This window comes from Ctenopharyngodon idella, chromosome 19 (genome assembly GCF_019924925.1).
Source record: "Ctenopharyngodon idella isolate HZGC_01 chromosome 19, HZGC01, whole genome shotgun sequence".
Classification (NCBI taxonomy): domain Eukaryota; kingdom Metazoa; phylum Chordata; class Actinopteri; order Cypriniformes; family Xenocyprididae; genus Ctenopharyngodon; species Ctenopharyngodon idella.
In genome coordinates this window covers 20,435,565-20,460,763 of record NC_067238.1, presented here as the reverse complement: position 1 = coordinate 20,460,763, position 25,199 = coordinate 20,435,565, and the positions used below count along the sequence as shown (strand labels likewise).

At 39.1% G+C, this 25,199-nt stretch overlaps 2 protein-coding genes across 2 annotated transcripts in view; both read left to right on the top strand.

Annotated features, from left to right (window-relative positions):
- Positions 1-19,223, top strand: part of pard6gb (par-6 family cell polarity regulator gamma b) — a 46,370-nt gene extending 27,147 nt beyond the window's left edge. The window contains exon 3 of the mRNA XM_051871860.1: positions 16,424-19,223. Within this exon, the coding sequence (XP_051727820.1) occupies positions 16,424-17,433 (1,010 nt within the window). The 3' untranslated portion in view covers positions 17,434-19,223. The remainder of the gene's footprint in view (positions 1-16,423) is intronic.
- Positions 19,224-19,518: 295 nt separating this feature from the next.
- On the top strand, positions 19,519-24,975 carry bloc1s4 (biogenesis of lysosomal organelles complex-1, subunit 4, cappuccino). Its single transcript, XM_051871861.1, has 5 exons — positions 19,519-19,896; positions 23,015-23,086; positions 23,404-23,505; positions 23,589-23,723; positions 23,829-24,975. The coding sequence occupies exons 1-5, from the start codon at positions 19,591-19,593 to the stop codon at positions 23,922-23,924; spliced, it is 711 nt and encodes a 236-aa protein (XP_051727821.1). The 5' UTR covers positions 19,519-19,590; the 3' UTR covers positions 23,925-24,975.
- The last annotated feature ends 224 nt before the right edge of the window (positions 24,976-25,199 follow it).

Sequence of the window (25,199 nt, the reverse complement as noted above, 5' to 3'; positions counted from 1 at the left end):
TGACTTGACTGAAGTGCTGATTTGACCCTTCGCAAAGACCCGCCCTCTTTAGATACTGTTGCTATGTCTGACAAGCCATGGCGCTCCCACACCACATCATGTTCTCACGCAGTGAAAAAATACATTGCAGAGCAAAGAGGACGCTGACAACGTGCTGACAGATAAGACAGAGCAGGTTACTTTTGATATGAAACAGTGTCTCAACTTTCAAATTTTGTCTTTTTTTTTTTTTTAATTACCAAATACTGTTTAGTAGCTCCTTAATGTGTCATGACAGACCACTGTAATGCCTCAGTCGAAGTGGCAGGTGAATTGATCATCTCTTCCTGCTTTCTTAACTGCTGTTTTCTCACCACTGTTATTTTTATGTCTATTTTGTTATTGAGACGAAAGCATGCGGCATCTAAATGGCGCTATCAGCAGCATGTGCGGCGTCAGGATGTTTGCAGTATAACAGTATACCGCTGCTCTGGGATTTTTTTTAAAACTTTTTTTTTTTACTCCTAAGTGAAGAACAAAAAAGAACTTTTGTAAGTATATCAGGGCCCCTTTTCCACCAAGATGCTGGACCCTACAACCTTCTGGTAACCAGCAAAGATCTTTAACAACTGTGCCACACCACCCCCTGATTTCTGCTGCATACCTTCTCATCTCTATTTCTGTCTAATAAATTAGCTGAATCTCTGAGCCAGCGGTACACACAAGGTCGTGAGAACTGCAGGAATGACCCTGCCGCCCAGCTCATTTAGGTGGACTTAATTACAAAGAAGACTTTACACCCCCACAGTTACACAGACACACCCTGTCAGTGAGAGGGCTGTTTATGGATCGTTCACAGACCGTTCATGCTCCTGCCTCTTATGTTTTTGGGAGGCTGTGGGCCAAATGTATATTAATTTCTGACTGCACCGTCTGGCTACGCATCCCACCCACAGCAGTTGCCTCAGATCCCCCCGTCTCTCCTACCTCCCTCTGTCCATTCCTGCATGCATGGGATGAGATTGCTGGAATACTCCCCATCTTCCTGTTGTCTGTGTAAGAGCACACATGAATCTGAGCAAGTTCACAGAAGTTCATGTTGACTATACTATCATCCATGTTTGCAAATGTTTAGTAAGATTAGGATCTGCTTTTAAAGGATTAGTTCACCCCAAAAGAAGTCATCATTTAATCACCCTCATGTGATTCCAAAACTACTTGGATTTATTTTGTAATTAAACTTGCGTCATATTGTCTCGTGCATTACATCCCAAATCTGTTTGTCATATAATATGAATGTGTGACAGGCAGATCAAAAATAAGTTATTAAACACTGACAATTTTCCTTTCCATTGGGTTGTTTATAATTGTGAACCTATCAATATAGTTTAGCCAGTCATAACAGGTCATTTACAGTGGGTACGGAAAGTATTCAGACCCCCTTAAATTTTTCACTCTTTGTTATATTGCAGCCATTTGCTAAAATCATTTAAGTTCATTTTTTTTTTCCTCATTAATGTACACACAGCACCCCATATTGACAGAAAAACACAGAATTGTTGACATTTTTGCAGATTTATTAAAAAAGAAAAACTGAAATATCACATGGTCCTAAGTATTCAGACCCTTTGCTCAGTATTTAGTAGAAGCCCCCTTTTGATCTAATACAGCCATGAGTCTTTTTGGGAAAGATGCAACAAGTTTTTCACACCTGGATTAGGGGATCCTCTGCCATTCCTCCTTGCAGATCCTCTCCAGTTCTGTCAGGTTGGATGGTAAACGTTGGTGGACAGTCATTTTTAGGTCTCTCCAGAGATGCTCAATTGGGTTTAAGTCAGGGCTCTGGCTGGGCCATTCAAGAACAGTCACGGAGTTGTTGTGAAGCCACTCCTTCGTTATTTTAGTTGTGTGCTTAGAGTCATTGTCTTGTTGGAAGGTAAACCTTCAGCCCAGTCTGAGGTCCTGAGCACTCTGGAGAAGGTTTTCGTCCAGGATATCCCTGTACTTGGCCGCATTCATCTTTCCCTCGATTACAACCAGTCGTCCTGTCCCTGCAGCTGAAACACACCCCCACAGCATGATGCTGCCACCACCATGCTTCACTGTTGGGACTGTATTGGACAGGTGATGAGCAGTGCCTGGTTTTCTCCACACATACCGCTTAGAATTAAGGCCAAAAAGTTCTATCTTGGTCTCATCAGACCAGAGAATCTTTTTTCTCACCATCTTGGAGTCCTTCAGGTGTTTTTTAGCAAACTCCATGCGGGCTTTCATGTGTCTTGCACTGAGGAGAGGCTTCCGTCGGGCCACTCTGCCATAAAGCCCCGACTGGTGGAGGGCTGCAGTGATGGTTGACTTTCTACAACTTTCTCCCATCTCCCGACTGCATCTCTGGAGCTCAGCCACAGTGATCTTTGGATTCTTCTTTACCTCTCTCACCAAGGCTCTTCTCCCCCGATAGCTCAGTTTGGCCGGACGGCCAGCTCTAGGAAGGGTTCTGGTCGTCCCAAACGTCTTCCATTTAAGGATTATGGAGGCCACTGTGCTCTTAGGAACCTTAAGTGCAGCAGAAATTTTTTTATAACCTTGGCCAGATCTGTGCCTTGCCACAATTCTGTCTCTGAGCTCTTCAGGCAGTTCCTTTGACCTCATGATTCTCATTTGCTCTGACATGCACTGTGAGCTGTAAGGTCTTATATAGACAGGTGTGTGGCTTTCCTAATCAAGTCCAATCAGTATAATCAAACACAGCTGGACTCAAATGAAGGTGTAGAACCATCTCAAAGATGATCAGAAGAAATGGACAGCACCTGAGTTAAATATATGAATGTCACAGCAAAGGGTCTGAATACTTAGGACCATGTGATATTTCAGTTTTTCTTTTTTAATAAATCTGCAAAAATGTCAACAATTCTGTGTTTTTCTGTCAATATGGAGTGCTGTGTGTACATTAATGAGGAAAAAAAATGAACTTAAATGATTTTAGCAAATGGCTGCAATATAACAAAGAGTGAAAAATTGAAGGGGGTCTGAATACTTTCCGTACCCACTGTACATAGTCTTAAAGGTCTTAAGGGTACAGTGCCAAAAATATAATTCTAAAATTCAGGTAGAGGGTGGAAAATGGTCACGTAAAGCTTTACTCAGTTAGAAACCTTGACTAAAGGCCTGTTAATGTGAAAAAAGCAAATCAACCAAAAGATTTTGCGCTTTTGTTCAGAAGAAACAGTGAATAAGAACCAGCTTTTTTTCTCTGTATTCTTCTATTTGGTGTTCAATAAGCACCATAGTGAATACAAAAATCTAAACAGCTGTTTGAAACGTATGTATTGAAACGTACGACTATTTCCGTTATTCTTCATGATAAGTGGGTGTCAGAAATGGAAAGTTGTGCAGCGCTTTGTGTACTGGAGTAGCTGGGATAACCAGAGTATTTATGCTTTTTGTTTTGGTATTATTTTTTTTTTCTATTAGAGAGGCCATTTGCACTTTTATTGAATCAGTCTTTTTTTTTTTTTTTCACCTTATTGGTCTGAACAGACAAACCAAATACAAAAATCATTCAGAACATTTCGTTTTGGTGTGAACAGGCTTTAAAAGGTTAATGTTACAAAAATGTAAACTGGCCTCCTTAAGTTTTCACTTCTAATTTTCTCTCATTATATTGTTGACATTAAGCGTATCAAAAAGTAAACATACTTGACCACTGATAGATTGACTGCAGCCTTTTGCTGTCACATGAGACCCAAAGTTGGCTCAGGAGACAACTTAATCTGTCATCTCTCTTACTCAGTCTCTCACATATATGAATACATACAAACATATGACAGCTTAAAGAAAGCATTTTAAATTTGCTTTGTATGTGTCATGCTTCACAGGCAGTATCCCTCATGTGAGCAAACAAGGGAAATTAATCTGAACTCTTTGTTTTGTGTTTGGTTTGTCATTTAGTGTGTAGGGGGATGGGGAATGGCTTTTTGGAAATCCTCCTTAAATCCTTTCATCTGTAGTGGTTGGACAGACCACATTCCTCATACCTTTCCTGCGGTCAATTGTTTAAGCCGTCGTACAAGATGTAATTCTGAAATCATACTGGCCTTATTAGTGGTTTGCTGTTGGATTTCTGTAAGCCAATTTGGCTTAAGCTTGCTGAAAGAGGGGTGCGGGGGTGGACGTATTGTGGACGTTCATTTAAAGAAACAATTAGACTCTGTGAATGGCGGGACACCAATGGAAGCCACATATATAGGTCAGAGACCTTTAAAACAATGAGCTCCCCCTCACTGTGAGGGCACCTGACAAATAATGGCCCTGGAGCGGAGGCTTTATCTCATTGGTTGCTGGGAGACTGGTGAGCTGTCATTTAGGTTGATCTGATTGGCGCAGGCCCAGTTCCACTCTCAGCTGCTGACAGCCAAAAATGACAAGGGAGGGAAATGTACTGGACTGCGTCCCATTACATATACCTTGCAATAAAGTATACAAAGTTCAAAAGTTTGAGGTTGGTACAGTTTTCCAATATTTTTGGGCAGTAGTAGACACAAACACCATGCACTGATGTTTACATTGTAATTTCCCTAGAAACAGGACTGCATCAGGATTCATACATCATCTTAATTTCAACATAATAATTACTACATAATGTATAGTATACACATTGGGATACTGCACTGGTTTCAGTACTTAAAAATACCTGCTTGGACTTTATGAACAGGATCTATGGAGGGAGGCCTTTTCTGTTTGGCCGCTGAGTCTGAAATACTCAGCCAAATCTGTTGGTTGTTGCTGGCCAATTACCAGTGACTTTTATCTACAGTTACTTTACAGTCCACTGATTAGAGGGGCGGCAAAGTAACAAAGTGACCTTAGGTTAAGTGGTTTGTGTAGGGGCACAATAACGACTGAGCACAATTGTGATGCTTGTAATTCTTTCTTGTGATACAACCTACATCTTTAACCATTAGGCTTCAGAAGTGTATCTTAGATACTGTCTTTCATCTAATAATTTTGATTCGGTGTGCAACTCTTTATTAAGCCATTTCAATGAAATTACCAGGAACAATTTGTCCCAGAAACTTTTTTTCCCCCAGACCTGTTGCTGTCTGCATTTCCATCGCGGTCTAAAGTACCGTGAAGATAGTCTGGTGACGTAGGACTGCGCTGGATTTCGTCCTCCGCATATAGAGGGTATGCGCGTGACGTCACCGTCGGCCATTATGACTGCGGATACGCCCACTGAGTGGTAAAAAGACTGAGTGGCTCATTGGTTTTCAGCGTGAATGCCGCGAAAAACACACAAAACGCATCCAAAATGGGAAAGAGCTTTGCGATTGACTGTACAAATAGCTTTGACACAAAATCTGAGGTATATTGTTACAGACTGCCGAAAGCTACAGAAAACAGAAATTTATCACTGCAATTCACAGAACCAACTGGACTCCAGGCAGAGAAACATGGATTTGCGTTATCATTTTGTGTGAAAACATTGGATTTCATACCCTATGTATTGTATTGTTATATATTGTGTTGACAACTCGTCAATTAAATATTTACCATCTTATATTCTGCATAATTGGGTGTTTTTAAATAAACACTGACTAAAACTATACAAGTTTTATGGCTGGACGATATGACAATATATCTAACATTGATATAAGTCATCACTCGAATTTAGACCTACCTATATTGTAGTTATATAAAGTGTTCATAGGCAGATTTGCTTTATGTATTTCCCCGGCATCGAAATCAGGCACATATAAATGTCAAGAAACACGATTCCTGACTGCATGTCAGTATCCATGGATTACGTTTATTTGACATGTTATAAGGAACACTTTCGAGCCCAACCTTTTGTGTAATCGTTTGTTTTACTCGCGTTTTCGCGGTTTCCCCTATTAAATCCAGTCATGCAGCAGGTTCTTTTACCACTCAGTTCAGCTGAGGGAGCGTGTTCCGGCGGGAAAGTGACGTCAATGCATACCCTTTATAAGCTTAATAAAGCCTGAACCTCGTTGTTGGTCCATCAGTCCATTGTTGATTCGAATAGCAAACAACTCTTACTGCATGCACCGCAACAGACTTTTTAAAATGCTGGTTGAAATAAAATGTTGCGTGGAGTCAACCAATCAAAATGCTGTGTGAACTCAACCAATCAGCATGCTCAGCGCCCAAGCCCCACCCCTGAAAGTTCCTGAACTTTGAAAAAATGACTACCTTCCGAGCAGGGACTTTCTGAGGGGGGAATTTTTACCAGAAACTTCATTTAGACCCTGGTCCCTGTGGTCGAAACAAACTGAGTACCACCCCAAAGTCCCTAGCTCCTGGGAAAAGTTCCTGCGGTGGAAACGTGGCTTTAGATAACCAATTCAGTTGCCCAGCCTTTGGAAAAAAAAAAAAAAGAAAAAAAAAAAAAACAGATTAATTTTTCTGTAGAAATCTGCGGGCCACCTGTAAATCTCTGCTGCCATGCAGATCACGAGTTCAGCTGTGAATGTGGGAGAATCCAGTTAAACCAGATGCAGTTCATGTGGAGAAATTGACAGCTTGAAGCGTTTGATAGGACCTTTGGCTGAACCTGCTGTAGCAAACCTGTGGTCATGACGTGTCATTATATTTTTATGAAAGAACATGAAATGCAGTTTGATTCTCAGGTTTCTTAGTTCATATTTTGCTGCTCTCATTTCAAAATATTAGATAAAAAGATCACTTTCTGATAGGATCTTGCTTTTAATGCATTTGGACCGCAACTGTTTGAGTGATTGAGTGCGTGTTACGTGTTATACGTGTCTACACGTGAGGGTCATCACGGCAAACACAGGCAGCGGAGCGAGGCGGAATCTGAGATCTTGGCACACATTTCAGCAGGTCTGATTCAGGAAGTGGGTTGTGAAAGGGAGTGTGTTGACTACAGGTGTGGAAGACCAGCCTGAACCTGCCCAGACCTTCAGAACACTTTCTCAATAACAGCAGGGTAAAAGAGGCTCGTCCTGACAAAAGACAAGGCTTGACTGCCTCATGTGGCCAACACTCCTGGCATCAGAAATAGATCTATTTTATATAGTTCTACTTTTAAAAAACTCTTGTTGTTGAAACTTTTCATGAGAATTTACATGCAAATCTGTGTTTTTGTGTGGGAATGCGACTCGGGACTCGGGAGTCATCAAAAGTACAGATGAAGAAACTGATTCTTCCAAGAGTTTTAAGTTGCACTAAATGCAGTATTTTCTCATTATTTATGTGAAGACGGCAGCATCATTTTCTCTCATAAACCACAGTATAATTCAAAGCTTAGACTCTGCAGAAGAGCAAATCGCAGTGAAAGCATTTTTTTGCTGTGGTTTGGAATCATTTTCATTGTTGGTTTCACAACATTGTTTTTGCCTTGCATTGTGAATAGTTCAACTTTAATGGAAGATGATACAGAATAGCTATGTAGTTACTGTTTCCAAACCAACATATCTTTTTTCTTCTGCATTCACCATTGTTTCAGCTTTTTTTTTTTTTTTTTTTTTAATGTTTAATATTTGGTTGTTATTACGAATGAGCACAAGAACTTGAGTACTTGCACTACGTGTGTGGCTATTTAAAAAAAAAAAAAAAAAAATCTGACACCCAATCATAGTCCAGTAAAAGTTTTTTTTTTTTTTTTTTTCATTTTTAATATTGTATCTAAGCTTTATGGATTGCCAGCAGAAAGTAAAAAAATAAAATAATAATAATAATAATAATAATAAAAATAATTTTATTATAGGTGATATCTGAATGATTGAAAAGGCTATTAATTTCATAATATGAGGTATTTCAGAGTAAAACAGGATCTTCAATTAAAAATTCAGGAAAACCAAAACTAAAAATGTAAAATTTTATTATTATTATTTTAAAATATATTTTTGTAGAATTGTATTAATGTTAGACTTTTACATAAACACCGAAATTAAAATTTTTGGAAAATGAAAATAAACTTTATTTAAAAAACAATCAATTAATCAAATTTATTTAATAATCAACACTCAAATAAAACTTGTTAAAGAGTTGTACAAAAAAATTAAATTTCCTATAAGGCAATTTTTATATCAACTTTTAAATAATAGAATTATGTTTCTACTACAATTTGTGGTTGAAATAAAAAACATTTAAACAATGTCTAATAATTTGTGTTCAAAATAGATTTATTCAAACAAACATTAAATAATGAAAACATCACAGGTTAAGTAAAAATATAATGAATGTGTAATACAGTGCAAATATCTAGCAAAATGCTCCACTCTAGAGTTATTTAGAGTTATAGAGTTATAAGGACACTGAATGGCTTTCCTGAGGTAAGTAACATTACGGGACATATTGTTTACAAGCTGATTTATTGACGTCTTTCTGCGGTTGAAACACTGATAGACTGAGAGACGTCATGATACATTTTACATTTCTGTAAGTTGTACTATATCTTTCAACATACCTTCTTATGTTCAATCATGTTTATTTAGTGCTATAACTAGTAGTAAAAAAAGAGGATATGATCTATGTGATAGATATATGATCCGTCCATGTGCACTTGATCCATGCTGCTGCTTGAACTGATGCGGCAAAAGCGAGTGATCTGTCACACTGTATTAAAGAGTGCCAAAACAACCAATTATTCTTTGAATTTTGGTGACAAAATTGACAAAATTTGAAAATTGACTGTTTCATATTAAAAGTAACTAAGCACAAAGTGCATTGAGATTATTGGGTGGCTTGTGTGCTACAAATGTTTAGTGAAGTTTTGTTCATGCATCAACAGAAACAGCATGGACTTAAAAGATCGAAATCAATATTGTCAACCCAGCCCTTGAGTCCACACAGCTGACACGTTTAACTGTTGTAGTTTATCCACATTGTGTGCACAAAAAAGATGTTGAACAGTAAAAAAAAAATGCTAATTAAACATCACTGTTTCAGTTAAAGATTTCGGCCCTTCAAAACCATTTTGGCCCGAAACTAAAAATTGCTGTTTTGGCTGAAAATTTCAAAGGTGGGCTTGTCTCTATTTTAACCTAAATTAATTCCCCTAGTAGTAACTTAGCTTGTCTTGGGTGCGAGGAATCTTTTCACCTCATTTATCTGATTAGCCTAGTTTTTCTTTCCTCCACAAACAGCTTTAAAGGGACAGATTGCAAGTGTCATTAACACCTTAATCCTCCCTCATTCCTGCACCCCCTCTAAACCTGTTGCTGTTTGGTGTCACCCGTGACAGTAAGAGATTAGAGAGCAGATCTGGAACGTCTCACTTAGCAGCTTGTTGGGGGGTTGGGGATCATCTCAAAAGCAGGATGATGTCAGAGCCAGATGAGGACTCACCCTCTCATCATTGATGACTCAAACACACCGCTTGACCTCTGTGAGCACCACAGGAGTACAGTGTAGCAGATAGCAAATCAGTGGATTAAAGGGAGTAAAAGGAGGATATCATTGCGTCATCCATTTGCACTGTGTATTTCTTTTATTGCATGATCAGTGAAAAAGTTTTCTGAAGTGTCACCTTTATATAGTAAAGCAATTTAAATGGAATAGATTTATGTAAAAAGAGTGGTGCAGCAATGTTGGGTGTTGTGGGGCATTGCCAGGGTGTTGCTATGCAGTTTCTGTAGTGTTCTGAGTGGATGCTTAGGGCGTTTTCACACCTATGGATTGTTTTTGTTCCGAAACAGGGACTAAATTTGTTACAATGTTGCATTTTCTTCTTGGTTCAGTTCGCTTTCACAAGGCAGCATTTCAAAGCGTACCAAAATGTGTCATATGCGAGTACAACTGTCCTCTTATTGGTCAGAGTTTTCTCAGCGTCATCCATCAAAATGATTGACAAGTTAGCTCCATGAGCTTATTGTGGCTTTATTTGTAACTGTCAAGACACATGCAAACACTATATGAATGTAACCATCATTCCCGCAGTTAAATTATATACTACATTCGTATTAATACTGTGGCAAATTCAAATGTGCTCTCTCTGGATCTCCCAACTGTGTTAAGACCATATATGACCATATAGGCGCTCTTTGGTTTTTAACTACGGTAACTAATGTGCTTACTCACAGAATCAGACACTACTGCTTTTTATATAACACATTTCCCAATACGAATTATGATATTGTTTGGTTCATTGTTCCGTTGGGTCAGATTGCTTTCACAGCTCAAGCGAACCTCTCCAGAGTTTGTTTGAAGGCCTACCGAGACCACCTCTTCAAGGAGGTGCACTCGGTACACTTGTTTGGTCTATTTTGGTGCGCATCCAAGTGCGATTGCTGCATTCACACATGCCCAAACAAACCGCATCAAGGGGGACAACGAACTCTAATGCGATTCAACCGAACTAAATGAGGCAGGTGGGAGAGCGCCAAGTTTCCAAGACAAAAGCATCACCACCCCCTGCCAGTGTGTCTTGCAAATGGCTTGGGTCCCTTTCAATCTAAGGGTGTATTCACACCTGTCTTGATTGGTTCGATTGAATCAAACTCAAGTTCGTTTCCCCCCTTGGTGCAGATCTTTTGGGCAGGTGTGAATACAGCAATCGCACTCGAGTGCGGACCAAACAACCGTACCGAGACCCAGCTGAAGAGGTGGTCTCGGTCCGGTTCCAAACGAACTCTGTTACGGTTGAATTTCTGTCCAATGAATGGATGACCTTAGCACACGTGTGGTTTTGTTTACAAATTTTGGTTCGCTTGCACTTGGCAGTGTGAAAGCGAACAACACCAAACAAAAAACAAACAAAAAAACAACAACATTGTATTTGGTCCGGACCAAAGCAAGTGAACTAGTGGACCTTCCATGCAGGGTGTATTGCAGGGTGTGAATACACCCTAAGTATATGGCAATTGTTTGCGTATTTTAGTTTAATCGCTATGTAATAGTGACGTTTTTGTTCATGTCTAAAATATTTTGAAATTGCATATCAGCAATTATATTGACTCATCAATGTTACATCACAAGAGAGGGCAAATCTGTCAGGCATATGTCATTATAAATCTTGCTGGATGATTTCCAAATGCAATTTTATTTCTTATATTACCTGTTCTCTATTTGATTTTTTTTTTTTTTTTTTTTCTCAGCTCATCATTGCTTATGTTGGAAACAGATGGTGACAGGTACCTACAAACACAAGGTTTACGTCGCCAAGCATAGTAGTGCCAAAGTCTATTTCTTTTTTTTTTATTGCCTTTAGGGTAACGCCAGCATCAGGCTGCACAAGTTTTGATCCTGGTATCAGGCCCAGAGACCCCAGCAAAAGCTAGTATGGTTCTCATACTGTTTTAATATAGAGTTTTCAACTTTTGTCTTTGTTCTTCAGGGCTAAAACTGATCAGTTTCCTCTTGCTCGTGTATGAGGTCATAAAGGCACCACCTACATGCACCATAGCATGAAGAGGGCAGCCAGTGCTTCCTGAACCATGTTCTGCTTCCTGACAGTCATCCTTAGTTCTCCACATCTTTTCCATTCTGTCTCTTTTTGTCTGCACACACTTAATAACCAAACATTTACTTTCAGCCTCAGAGCTTTATGTGAATTCTTTTAATAACATTTATTTACATATCTGTGGACGTTATGTACTGGCAGCTGCAATGATTATGTAATGTTATGATAGGACATGCTTAGTTATGTGTTGGGCCTAAAGGACTCTTAGCATTCATGTCCTAAACTTGGCCACACTTGTAGAACATATGGGGGGTGGAGAACAAGGTTAAACACTAAGCATATGTTTTCATGTAGAGATGGCTTATGTGTAAAGCTGCATTGAGAAGCATGTGAATGGCACAGTACAGCAGTATACCTGTACATCTGAGCTGAAACCTTCTCCAGACCAGGGTAGAGTTGGTGGAATGTCTAAAATAACTTTCGTAGTTTGTCTACCTGTTAAAAGCAGTTCTTATGCAACATTGCAAAAAGATGGCAAGGGAGCTTAATCTCCCGACACAGTCTCCACCCTCCACCGCTGCTGCTAACTTCTCCCAGATGTGTACGCCAGTGCACTGTGGGTAACACGAGTTAAAACCCATATGGGTGTGTAGGAGCCTGCATAGAGAGCTCTGCTGAGTGTGCACTAGTGAAGGAGGGGCTTCCTCCTTTAATCTCTCTCAGGGCTACAGAGAGAAGCCAAAAGCTATTGCTCCATTCATCCAGGGAAATTTGAGTGCGACAGTTTAAAGCAAACACAGACGGACTCTCCCAGGGGGCTCTGTCTGAGAGGACATTACCCTGATCCTGCACTGCGGTGAACCCTCGAGTACCTGTGTCTGCTTTATATGTATATAATCGAATAATATATGCAATTCACGCTAGAGTTCCCTTTCTTTCTCCTGGGTCCCCGGGCATGTAGTTTGGTGATGTTATTGAAATCGACATTCTGTTTGTCTGGGTGCTATATATCCTCTCAGGCAGGGTATTGTTATGCACAATTGCTTTAGCGCTATCTGCCACTCAATGCTAATGCACATCATTTTATTCACTCATGGCATTGGCAGATGACTCCTACCAAGAGCATTATTCAGCAGCACAGCAGTGACAGCGAGTACAAATAATAGACCCCAGACAGGAATTTGGGCAGGGTGTCATGGAAATGGGAAAGTAAATCGAATTGGCAGTTTCTCCTGAACACAGTAGGAAATGCAGGAGAAAATGGGAAAATAAACCCTGTTGGGTGGCATAATGATTGGCCATAAAACTCTTTTGAATCCTGCTTTTATGAGTGTTTGTAAAAATCCAAAAGAACTTGAAAAGTGACCCTTTCAGTGTGGAAGTTAACGAGAGGTGGGATAACACGAACAAAGGCCCGAGACCTCGCTCACTCCTCTTTCCCACACCCACCCATGGGTGACTGATGGGGATCATACTGCTTTACGGTCAACTGATGAATTATGCTTCAAGCATGTTGTAGGTCATCTCGGTTAAGTTGTGAAGCAACTTCTGCATTCCTAGTTGAGGCACAGTGTGGTGGAATGTAGTGTCTCTTCCTTTCCTACCAGGCTCACCCACCACATCTCCAGTGACCTCTGTCCTGACACTGGGGGCCGGGCCCCTCCCCATGGAGTCCAATCAGGTGACTGCAGTGCCAGGGACAGCATTGAAGCATTACTTCATTTACTTGAGCTGTTTATTTCTGATTGACAGCATATGAGAAATTCTTTCTCTGGTTTCTTTGTGCTGAGTTAACTGTTTGCATGCTTTGTTTACTTTATTTCTGCCCTCATCTCAACAATTATGTTATTTTTATGCATGTTTTATATTGTTTTCTGTGATTCTTATAGGTGAGGCTGAATATCCTGGATATTTTATTGTAGAACACAAATATATGTATTATTATTTTTAACATTACAATTTTATTATACAAAAAATTATATAATTTTGTCAATTATTTAGGTTTAATCTGTTAAAAAAAAAACTATGGAATACTTTTTGTTTTGATGGAGCAAAGCAATATGTCTGCAATAATAAAATGATAAAACAAGGAAGGACTGTATCTGCGTGTGTGCGTGCGCGTGTTTGCGTGTGTGAGTGTGTAACACCACTTTACAGATGGTTTTGTTCCTTATTTCAAGGTCAATATAGCTGTTGAGTGTAGAATCATTATACAGATATATTTAGAAAACGATAACTTGAGTGTTTAAAGGGTTAGTTCACCCAAAATGAAAATTCTGTCATTTAATTACTCACCTTTATGTCGTTCCACACCTGTAAGACCTTCGTTCATCTTCGGAACACAAATTAGGATATTTTTGATGAAATCTGAGAGGTATATGACTCGTCTATAGACAGCAATATAATCAACACTTTCAAGGTCCAGAAAGGTACTAAAGACAGCGTTAAAACAGTCGACGTGACTGCAGTGGTTCAAACTTAATTTTAGGTAGCGACGAGAATACTTTTTGTGTGCAAAAATAAAATTAAGATCACTACTTTATTCAACAATCTCTTCTCTTCCCTGTCATTATCCATACGCAGGTGATGCAGTAAGCACAGTAAAGGCTTCCGTGTTAATGTCCGAATGCTGGCTCAGTATTGGCCAAAGCTGCACACGTGAGCAGCACGACACATCCGTGTGATGCTGACGCAGGTGCCGGCCAATAATGAGTCGCCGTTCTGACGTAGAACCTGGAGGCGCTGGACGTAAACAACGTAGAAGAATGAAACAGAACAGAAGATATTGTTGAATAAAGTCGTTATGTTTTTGTTTTGTTTTTGCACACAAAAAGTATTCTCGTCGCTTCATAAAATTAAGGTTGAACCACTGCAGTCACATCGACTTTTTTAACAATGTCTTTAGTACCTTTCTGGACCTTGAAAGTGTTCGTTATGGACAAGTCATATATAGTGACTGTCTATGGACAAGTCCTATACCTCTCGGATTTAATTAGAATTATCCTAATTTGTGTTCCAAAGATGAACGAAGGTCTTACGGGTGTGGAACGACATGAGGGTGAGTAATTAATGACAGAATTTTCATTTTTGGGTGAACTAACCCTTTAAGTTATTAGGCCGTCAAGCAGTCAGGACATTTCCATCAAACTTGGAAGTTTTGTAGGCTTAGCTGCTTTAATCTAAAATGATTTTTGGGCTTTGCAACCACAAGGCAAATTATGGTTTGAAAATCAATGTTTTCCGAAAAGAAAAATACAGTTTTGCCCTTGAGTTAGTATTATGGACATCCATAACCTCAAATTTCAAGGATCTGCCATTTAGTGCCTTAACCTTTAAATAAAAAAAAAAATGTGTTTTTCTATATTTGTTTGTACAAAATAATGTATGGAATGATTTAGGCATGTTGTTCATCACCATTGACTCACCATCCTTCTCTTTTATGAAAACTTCCATTTAATGAAATTTTCTTGGGCAATATTGTTGCCTTTCTTGAACCTGCAGTCTTTGTTTTCTGTCTGGTAGGCACTGGGCCATTCACTTTCCCCTGGAAATGTCTGGAAACAGCCAGTTGTCCTTTGATCACTGAGCTGAATGTATTTTCCCATCATGCATCAGTGCAGTGAGGATTACTCTGTCAGGAGTAGTTTAGGCTTGGTGACTTAGTGGCTTGCCCTAGCTCTGTCTCATTAGAGGTTGAAGAATCCACTGGGTCCATGCCGATACCAGCCCGGACTGGTCACCAGGAGCCAGAATGGAAAATCCAGTGGAGTCTAGTTTCTGCCAGGCCAAACTAAAAAAAAAAAACAGATCTAGTGCTCAGCTCCAAGTCCCAGGCTCCAGACTTTAGGATTAACCTCTGCGCTTTGTTTTATCTTACTCACAAAGTAAGTCCTCCAACAATCCCTAAGTTCCTACATGTTCTGTTAGGTGTTCATAGTTCTCCTTAGAAGAAGACAGTTGAGGGTGGACATTTGGAGAGAACGGTACCCTACTTAATGAAGGCCAGAAGCAGAAACACTTCAATGTGTTTCCTATCAAGAGACTTGCAGTTGTGGCTGAAATTCCAGGACATAATAAAAGTCTGTCTGGACTCAATCAAAATAATCAGGCCGCCAAAGAGCCAAACTAAGAACAACTGTGGCTGGATGCTTTGATGAAAATTCGGAAGCTTTGTAAAAGCATTTTTAAAAATTGATTTTAGAGTAATTAAACAGAAGGTGGGCATTTTCTTGCCTGTCTTTCCTTGAGAACTCATGCTGGGAAGTCGGTTAAACTTGCACTGGAAACTATGCCTTTATACCCAAAGCGAACAGTCCAGGTGTGGCACAGAGAGGCTGTTGTTGGACAAAGTTATGTTAGTGTTCAAAGAGAAGCCTTGTTAAAACACTGTATGCTCCTCAAATTAAATTTGATCATTGCCTCACAAGGAGTCTCACCGAGGTAAACAAGTCCCTGGTCTTATGGGACATTTCAATATTGCACTTCTGTTTTAATATTTGTTGTATGTGTTGTCTGTTTCAGTAGGACTTTGAGAAGACCTTGTGATCACACTTGATCTCTTAATCTACATGCTTCAGTAGCATGGTGTTCTTACTGCACTTATCGGCATATATCAGATAATGCAGATAACTTCTTCATCTCTGCCGAATACCTGCAACAGAGACCATTGTGTTCTGTCAGTAGTTATGGTTACGTTTTTGTAAAGATGCGATAAGGTGGCCTCATGTTTTGTGTTAACATGCCACAAAAATCATGTTACATCATAATCCATGGAGCATCTGAGGGGTATAAACTGTCCAGCAGTTCTGATTAGATTTGCATGCTTGTCCTCATCCACAACTTAATATGAAGCTTTACCTTTTAACAGTACTAAGGCTGAAGTTTATCAAACTAATCTGAGCTTCCTTTACAATGTTGATGTACATTTCCATATTTCTGGCTTAAGGAAATGGTCCTTGTTTGTACTTATGAGATATATGTCACTAGATTCAGTTGTAATGAATAATAATTTGCATCTTTAATCCACTTAACAGTCATCATTTTTGTTTACTCTTGCAGAAGAGGTTGACTACAGCAACTTTGGCACCAGCACTCTGACCAGGAAAAAGAAGGCAGTGGTCACTCTTCGAAATGACCTGAACCGCAAACGGCCCCACATCCGCATTGGCATGCCTCAGGACTTCCGCCCCGTGTCGTCCATTATTGACGTGGACATCCTTCCTGAATCTCACCGAAGAGTTCGACTCTACCGGCATGGCTCGGACAAGCCCCTTGGATTCTACATCCGTGATGGCACCAGTGTCCGTGTTACACCCCACGGCTTGGAAAAGGTCCCGGGTATCTTCATTTCCCGCCTGGTACCTGGAGGCCTGGCCGAGAGCACGGGCCTGCTGGCCGTCAATGATGAGGTCCTGGAAGTCAATGGTATCGAGGTGACAGGAAAGACATTGGACCAGGTGACTGACATGATGATCGCAAACAGCCACAACCTTATTGTGACCGTGAAGCCGGTGAACCAGCGCAACAATGTGGTGCGCAGCAGTCGTATCTCAGGCAGCTCGGGTCAGTCATCCGACAGCAGCGGTTCGGTGGGATACCCCGCCATCACTGCTCCCACCGGTGCCACCGCCATTTCTCATGGCTACAGCCCAGAGGATCTGGAGAGCGATGAGGAGTCGGACATCGTAATTGAGAGCAACATCAAGCGGCCGTCACGACGCTCCAATGCCTCAGTGGCTTCAACTGCGTCCCGGTCCCAGATGCAAACAACTACCGTGACCCCACCCAGCCCCCCTACACGACCCCAAACGAGACCTCCATCCACGGTGTCCACGGCCTCTTTCCACTCTCAACCGAGCTTTAACGGCACAGTTCACAATAGTTTGAGTTACAAGTTGCACAAGGACCTTACCCTCCAGCACCCCCCTTACCACAGCAGCAACCCCGCTATGCGGGAAAGCAATGGCAGCCTACACAAAATCCTCAGTAGCCTGAGGACAGACCCCCGTCACAGCTTGGCTTTACCCAGAGGAGGGGTGGAGGAGGATGGCACAGTCATCACTTTATAACACATACAGTCAAGTATATAAAATCCAGCCCACCCAGAGACTCGGCTTTTCAGCCTGGGACATCAGACTCAACTTTGAACCTCACCAAACTTTAAGGGTTTTGTAAAATGAATAATTTAACAGAAACAATATCTGGAATTTTACTCTTTTTAATGTTTTCTTTCCATGTGTTGTAATGTCCTATGTGAAAATGTGTCCGATTTAGTGGTATGTCTCTTTTTCCAAGCAGAGCCACTTTTTTTTTTTTTATCTTGTCTATCAGTGTTTCTCGGTTCTTGTTTTGAGGTTAATTTTAATCATGTTATCTAAATGTCTCTTGGGACCAGAAATTGGGTTTAGACCTATGTGTGCGTACTGTTGACTTCTGTTTACGGTTTGTACCTGAAAACAAACATTTGCTCCTGGTATTACATTATGCAAATGCCAAAATGAATTTACACTATTTTTTTTTTTTTTTTGCCCTGTCTGAATCATGTTCTTCCAAGTTAATAACTGAATACTATTAATAATCTTTATTATTAACTTTCAGTAATGAATGACTGCTGTATGTGTTTAGTACCTTTATATGCAGTAAATTACTATTTGGCAGATTCCCTCAGAATGTTTGTTTCTGAATATTTAAATATCACTTGTGTCAGCATTACAAAAAGGCTTTTTGGAAATTGTGGAAGTTTTTATAAGATATCTTAAAACATCACTTACTACTATGTTGACTTTGGTCTTGTGGGATTTAATTTAACTTTGTTACTGGTTTATTTGACTGCAGTGGAGTGTAATTGGTCATCACATATAGGTATTTCACACTTGTATGTCCTCTTAAAGCCCTGTTGACTGTGGAATGTAAGTTAGTTCTCTCCGTTTTATTCTGTACACATATTTTCTGTCACCTCACTGTTAATGAATCCTCACCTCTGACCTCCACTCAAATCCCCACAGCTGAACAGACTGCTGTCTCATATTAGTCAGATATTTAATGGCTTTAATGTTAATGCTGCCACTGAGCACACAGTCCAGTCAAACTTCAGGTATAAAATTGAGTCTTATATCATCCTTTTTTCTTTTTCTTCTTTTTTTACATTGGGAACACACCTGTTCATACTTAATTTTGTTTTATATAGAGAAGGTCTGTGGAGAATACATTTGTATATAATTTAAAACCACTGTGGATGTTCCTTCCTTTTGCTTTTAGGTTGACTGCATTGTATTTGTCTTCTTGAACAAAGACTTACCTTCATATCCACCATTTTTGTGCCTTACTGCCCCTCCTACAGACATAGTTCACTCAAACAGACTAAGTATTTGGATCTGACCACTGGAAATATTTTCATTTTGGTAAAAGCAAGGGCATGGTATGTACGTGTGAGTCAAAATACATTTGTTCTGAGTCGCCATCTGTTGGTCACTGCCTGAACTGCTTCTCTTTTGCCAAAAAATCACTTTCTTTATATTCTGCATTAATTATTTGGCTTTCGTATCATTGTTGTCTTGGTTAATCTGTATCATGTCTGTGTATCATCAACACTGAATAAATTTCACAGAAATTCAAAACCGGACAAGCTAAAAAGCAGATTACTAAAGAAAGAAAAAAGGTACGACAGATTGTCTTCGGTCAGTCGTGTTAGAACAGTTTCAGTGTAAAAGTTGTCTAAATATATTAGTCAGGCAGTTAAACCACACTTAAAATGGTAGTTACAATCCAAAATACATGTAAATATTGTCTATATGGTTTTTACTGATGTCAGTCTTTTTTTAAAAAACAAACAAAATAAAATTCTGAGATGGACAAAACACATTCTGTTGTGTTCTTTACATGCTTAGTTTTTTGTTACGATCAACGACCAGGCTTAAGATTACATTGCACTGCGTTTCCTAGATCCTTCATGAACCATTTTGATTGAAAGTTTATCAGCATTGGGAAGGAAACGCTGTCAGATAACTGTTTCCTGTGATAAACAAAGGTTTCCTCAAGGGGGCGCTATCTATCTATCTAGACATCTACCAAATCAATCTCTCCGTTTGAGTCTCTGGATTGACCCTTAATATCACATGATCAACATGTGGCCAACCCGTTCTCTGATTGGCTATTAAACTCGCGCATGCGCACATGCTGCTCTGCGTTCACTTCCACATAAACAAGAGTATAGTAGATAGCAAAACATGGAGCATCGATTTGACAGGGCAGCAGCGGTGCTGTCACCGTTGGAGGAGTCCAGCGCAGAGGTGAGCAGAGACAGTGGCATCGTGTCCCAAAGCGCCAGCAGCTTGTCTATGGTGAGTGAGGCCCTGAGCAGCGGTACCGTGTCTCAGAGCCCGAGCTTTGGCGCTGCAGTGGCCCAGAGCCCGATCTCAGCAGCCGGAGAAATCCAGGACCAGAGCGAGCCGGAGCAGACACAAGACGACGAGCTACTGAGACACACGGCCATCACATACTCCTCTTATATCAGAGCCAACGCTGAAGAAGAGGTAAGGACACATAAATACAGTGTCCTCCTTTGACATGCCTGTTTGATATAACATATAAAAACGCATAAACTACAATACACACAATTAATACAGGATGAAAAAATGTCAGTATATTATTATTATTATTATTATTATTATTATTATATCACATAAAGCATGTTGTTCTTCTGAATATTTGCACGGCTGTGATTCGGCCATTCTGCAGCACGAGTGTGAATGTGGTACGACAGTTATTTAAACAAGAAATGAATATTGATATTATAAACTTATATTTTAAAACAGTATTGCCAGTTTTTCCTGTCTATATTTTGCCTTCACCAAGGAAATCGTTCCAAACGAAGCCTGTAGAGGTGTTTCATTCATGAGTGAATCAGTTTTCTGTCTTTTATATAGTAGGTGAAAAACAGTATGTGAGTTGAGTAGCATTTCCGAATTCATAAAACAGTGGGCGAAAAGTACCTGTATGACCTACTACTTTCTGAGATTCTGAAGTGCGCATCTACTGGACACTTTACTATCAGGCCACTGTGAATATGCAACTGACTCTGTAGGTCACATGACAGCTACAATATGGTGGATGTGGTATGTCTGAATTTCATTCATAGTGCACACATTCATACTATATTGAAGAAACATGTTTCAAACCAAATGTAGTACCTGCGATTTCTGGATGCAGCATTGGGTCTTTCTTACTAATGCTTGCGTACACATGAATTTGTGCTTGATATCTGCGTACAAATCACTCTGCTTGTCTAAGTTTAACATAAACTGATTAGTTGTTTGTCTAAAATGCCATTTCGAACCAGTATGTGGTTACTCCCATGAGTATAATATCCTATTCCCTGCATAACAACAATTTTGATGGAAGCACAGTTGTGAACGGAGCCCTCTATCTAGAAAAAGAGTCCAGTTGAAGAAATACCACATCTTTTTTTTTTTTTCTTTGTTTGAGAAAGTATGTGAACCTTTAGGATTATTAGTTTATATAAAGAAGTATGTTTTTTTCAATTCATGGGATTAAAATCATGTGAGTTTTAGCATCCCCTTCTCTATTGAAGAACATGAACCTGGTTTTGGCCATGCCTCTGTCAAAAAAAGTTTGTTAACCAGGCTAGATAAGATTATAAATCTATTTTTACAGAATTGGATCAAGAACAATGTGAAGAAATTCAAAACCACTGTTACCCTGTGTGGGAGTGGTTGTGCAACAACAGCAACAAAAAAACAAACAAAAAAAAAACCGGTCATGTCACAAAGACCTCCAGAAGAACATGTCATCTGCACACCTCTCTAGCATTCATGAGTCCACCATCATCAAATACTGAACAAGAATGTGTGTATGGCAGGATAGTTAGGAGGAAACTGCTTTCAAAGAAGAACAATGCTGCCCATTTAAAGGGTGAGTTCACCCAAAATTGAAAGTTCTGTCATCATTTACCCACCCTCATGTTGTTCCAAACCTGTGAGAGTTTCATTCATCTTCGGAACACAAATGGAAAATATGTTTGATGAAATCTGAGCCATTTCTGTCCCTTCACTGACAGCCACGCAACTACCACTTTGACGCTTCAAAACGTTCATAAAGAGATCGTAAAATAATAATCCATATGAATTTAGTGGTTTAGTCCAAATTTTCTGAAGCAAAACGATTACTTTATTTGATGAACAGATTGAATTTAGGCTTTTATTTACATATAAACATTGATCAGCAAACATAAACAGAAGCTCAACCAAACCTGCTTCAAGCGTGAGAACAAACCTCTTCTGGAAGCTCAAACATGCTGCGCAACCTCATCTCGCACAGGTTAAGCAAACATTCTTGATCTTCCGTTTACCACAACTGATGTGTGAATAAATATATGTGAATAAAAGCCTAAATTCAATCTGTTCATCATATATAGCAATTGTGTCTCTTCAGAAAATTTGGACTAAACCGCTCAATTCACATGGATTAGTTTTTACGATCTCTTTATGAAATGTCAAACTGTCAGTTGTGTAGCTGTCTATGGAGGGACAGAAATCTCTCAGATTTCATTAAAAATGTCTTCATTTGTGTTCCGAAGATAAATGAAAGTCTTATGGTTTTGGAACGACATGAGGGTGAATAAATGATGCCAGAATTTTCATTTTTGGGTGAACTAACCCTTTAAAGGTTTGTCTTGTGGATGAATCAGAAGACTGTTGAAAGAATGTTTGGTGGGTGGAAGTGTACAAAATACAACTTTTTGTTTGTTTTACTGTGAGAAGCACCTTAGCATTCCTGTAAAAGTTGCCTAAAAAAGACATACCGAAAGTAAATTGCATGCTGTTCTTGAACAATTTGGAGTATATGAATGGTTTTTGGTCTCTTTTGAAAGGTATGTGTACCACGGGCAGTACAGTGGAACACTAACAGTTTAAAACCAAACGCTGCCTTCCATAATAGGAACCTCATGATGATTATGAAGGATGCAATGGTATAATTGTTTGTGGCTGCTTCAGCATTAATGGAACTATGAATTCTTTGTTACATCAGTGACCAGAACATTTTGGTGGAAAACGTCCCTATGTCCCAGCATGCTGTGATTACCTACGGCCGAATCACAGCCGTGCTGATATACAGCCATATCGCATGGCTACTCGTGTGATATTGCTCATATATTTATATTCATTTAAACTAAAAGTTAAATATTAGTTGTCGAACTATAATTGCTCACGTATAATGGATTAAAAGGATAGTTCACTCAAAACTGGAAATTCTGTCAATATTTTCTCACTTTTGTCATTCAAAACCTGTATAACTTTCTTCAGTGGAACACATGATATTTTGAAGAATGTTGGAATGCATCTTCAATGCATCTGTATACTCGTCCTGTTGGAGCACAGTCTAGTTATCAAGCCTAATTTGTTAAGCATGATATGGTTAAATAAAGACTGACTTGTTCTCTGTGCAGCTAACTGAATTATGTTCCTAACACCAGACTACTTTTTCAATTCTTAATTGTCCTCTGTTATTTTACAAGCCAGTGAAGCAACTGTTTGTTCCTCTAACATTTATATCACGTGCACACAGAGCATAATATGTACAGTATATCATGTGTTTTGTTTTCTTGACGTTTATCATGTATTTGCTGTGCAGGTCCTGTGCTTGGAGAAAAGCCTGGAAGAAATGCTTACAAGAGTTGATGAGTTTGTTGGTATGCTTGATATGGTAAGATCAATATCTTTGCTTTTACATATGTTTTCTAGTTTTGCTTTTACATATGTTTTCCCATTTGTGAATTTGCTTAAAGTATGTGAATAGAGCTTTTCCACAATAAATATTGCTCCATAGCAGCTTTACATTGAATTTTGACTGCCCTAAAAACAAATTTTCCCTCAAATTTTCCACACTCTGTTGTGGCCCCTTTAAACCCCTGCTTAATTCACTGTTGACAAAGGTGTTTAACGGACACATCTGCAAATACTTCAAGTGAAAAAGCATGCTACACTTTCATAACTTTTTTTTATATTTTTTTTTATATATAGATTCGAAATGACACCTCACAGGTGGTCAATGAGAACCTACCACAGATACAAAGAAAATCGGAAGAGATGAGAGAGATTTACCGAAAAATTGACAAATTGGAGGTACTAACTTTAAGCGATGTCTGAACCATGGTAATGAATTGACATTTTCTTTTGTTGTTTCAAGTTTACTGTCTAATTCTCAGGGCTTTGTCAAAATGGTTGGAGCCAATGTCAATGCATTGGAAGAGCAAGTAACTCAAGTTGAAGGTGAAGTTGGAACCCTACCAGGCGCCTTCAAAAAGATCTTTCGCACAATGGCCGTGCCAGGTTTTTTAAATGTGAGTTTTTTTTATTACATACATGCCTGCCGTGGTATTTGGCATTCTTTGAAAATTGCAGAACTGGTACCAAATGTTTGCTTTGTCTTCTTCTTTCTTCTTCAGAAACCTGCTAGCCCAAGAAGGCAATCACAAAGACATCAAGAGTTTCCCAGTGTCTTTAGAACAGAAGATTACTTTAAACCTCAGTCTGAGCAGTAACGGAGAGATTATCGTATTGACTTTATGAAGCACCGACCAAGACTAAGGTTCTCCAACATCAGCAGCGCTGCCTGCTTTAGGTGCAAACACCTGCTGGGATTGCTAACACAAACATTTCACAGTCACTTTATCTGCAAATTATTCAAATGAATCCTGATCTAAGCCGAGTGTTGTTTTAGTAGGCAGTCTAATGGCAGCTAGTTTTATAACCTAAAGAAGCTTTGGTTTTAAATATCTTATTTTTCCTGAAGTGCCTCTCCAGGAAGTCTGACACTGTTTCTTATAATTGGGAAAGCATGCTCGAAAAATGTCAGAACATTAGTTCAAACGTTTATATGATTTTTATTCAAACTTGTACATAGTTTTACAGCTTTATAATTTTTTTGCCCTTGGTCTTTTCTTCCAGTGCTTGAGGAGATCTTTTTGCACTATTTTCACTGTTGCTATTTATCACTGATATATCTTATTAAGGTCTAAAGTTTGATGTCTGGCACATGTTGACAATTAATATTTAATTAATTCATGTAACCAGTGTAATTGACTCTGGGTAATTATGTAGCATTCAGTGCCGCACTTCTCAGCCAAACAATCGCCACAACAAATATTGTTTATCATGGACCATTTACTTTTATACTTATATGTCCATGGACAGTAGTGTTATGCTAATTGTTACATGATGATAATTGTGACTAATGATTGTCTGTTTGTAATAAATTTCCAAATGTAGCCTATAGCATAAAGTGACTACATTTCATTACTGATCAGTTGTCGTTATTGGTCAGTTGAACAGCTTTGTAGAGTATTCCACAGAAAGTCTGATAGAAGAGTTTGCTTTCATCCGTTAAATGAGTTGTACAATTGAAGTGGGATCTACAAAAATGCGTATGTATGCACATTTATATAGTTAAAAGGATATTGTTATTGATCCAGTGTTGAGCCAAACCTACAACCATAAAATTTGATGACAACTGTATTTTATATATACAAAAAGAACACAAGGCTGATAAAGAATACAAGCATTTTCAATAAAATTCATTTTCAATGAAAACAATGGGGAAAAGGTGTATATATTTCTTTCTTTGATTTACATTACATTATAGAACTAAAGCAAGACACATGAAATCACTTAAAGAATAGTTAAGCATTCGGTCATATATTGTATCAGTTAAAATAATTCTTCCAAACTCCACGTGGTCTTACCGATTGCATCATGCTCGCGTATATTGTTCATTCATCATCGAATCGTTCTTTTGAACCTACTAAATGTAATGATTC

Coding starts and splice junctions, on each gene's coding strand:
- bloc1s4 (XM_051871861.1), top strand. CDS start 19,591: ATGGAGCATCGATTTGACAGGGCAGCAGCGGTGCTGTCACCGTTGGAG. Junction 19,897..23,014: donor GAGCCAACGCTGAAGAAGAG/GTAAGGACACAT, acceptor TTTGCTGTGCAG/GTCCTGTGCTTGGAGAAAAG. Junction 23,506..23,588: donor GAAAAATTGACAAATTGGAG/GTACTAACTTTA, acceptor TCTAATTCTCAG/GGCTTTGTCAAAATGGTTGG.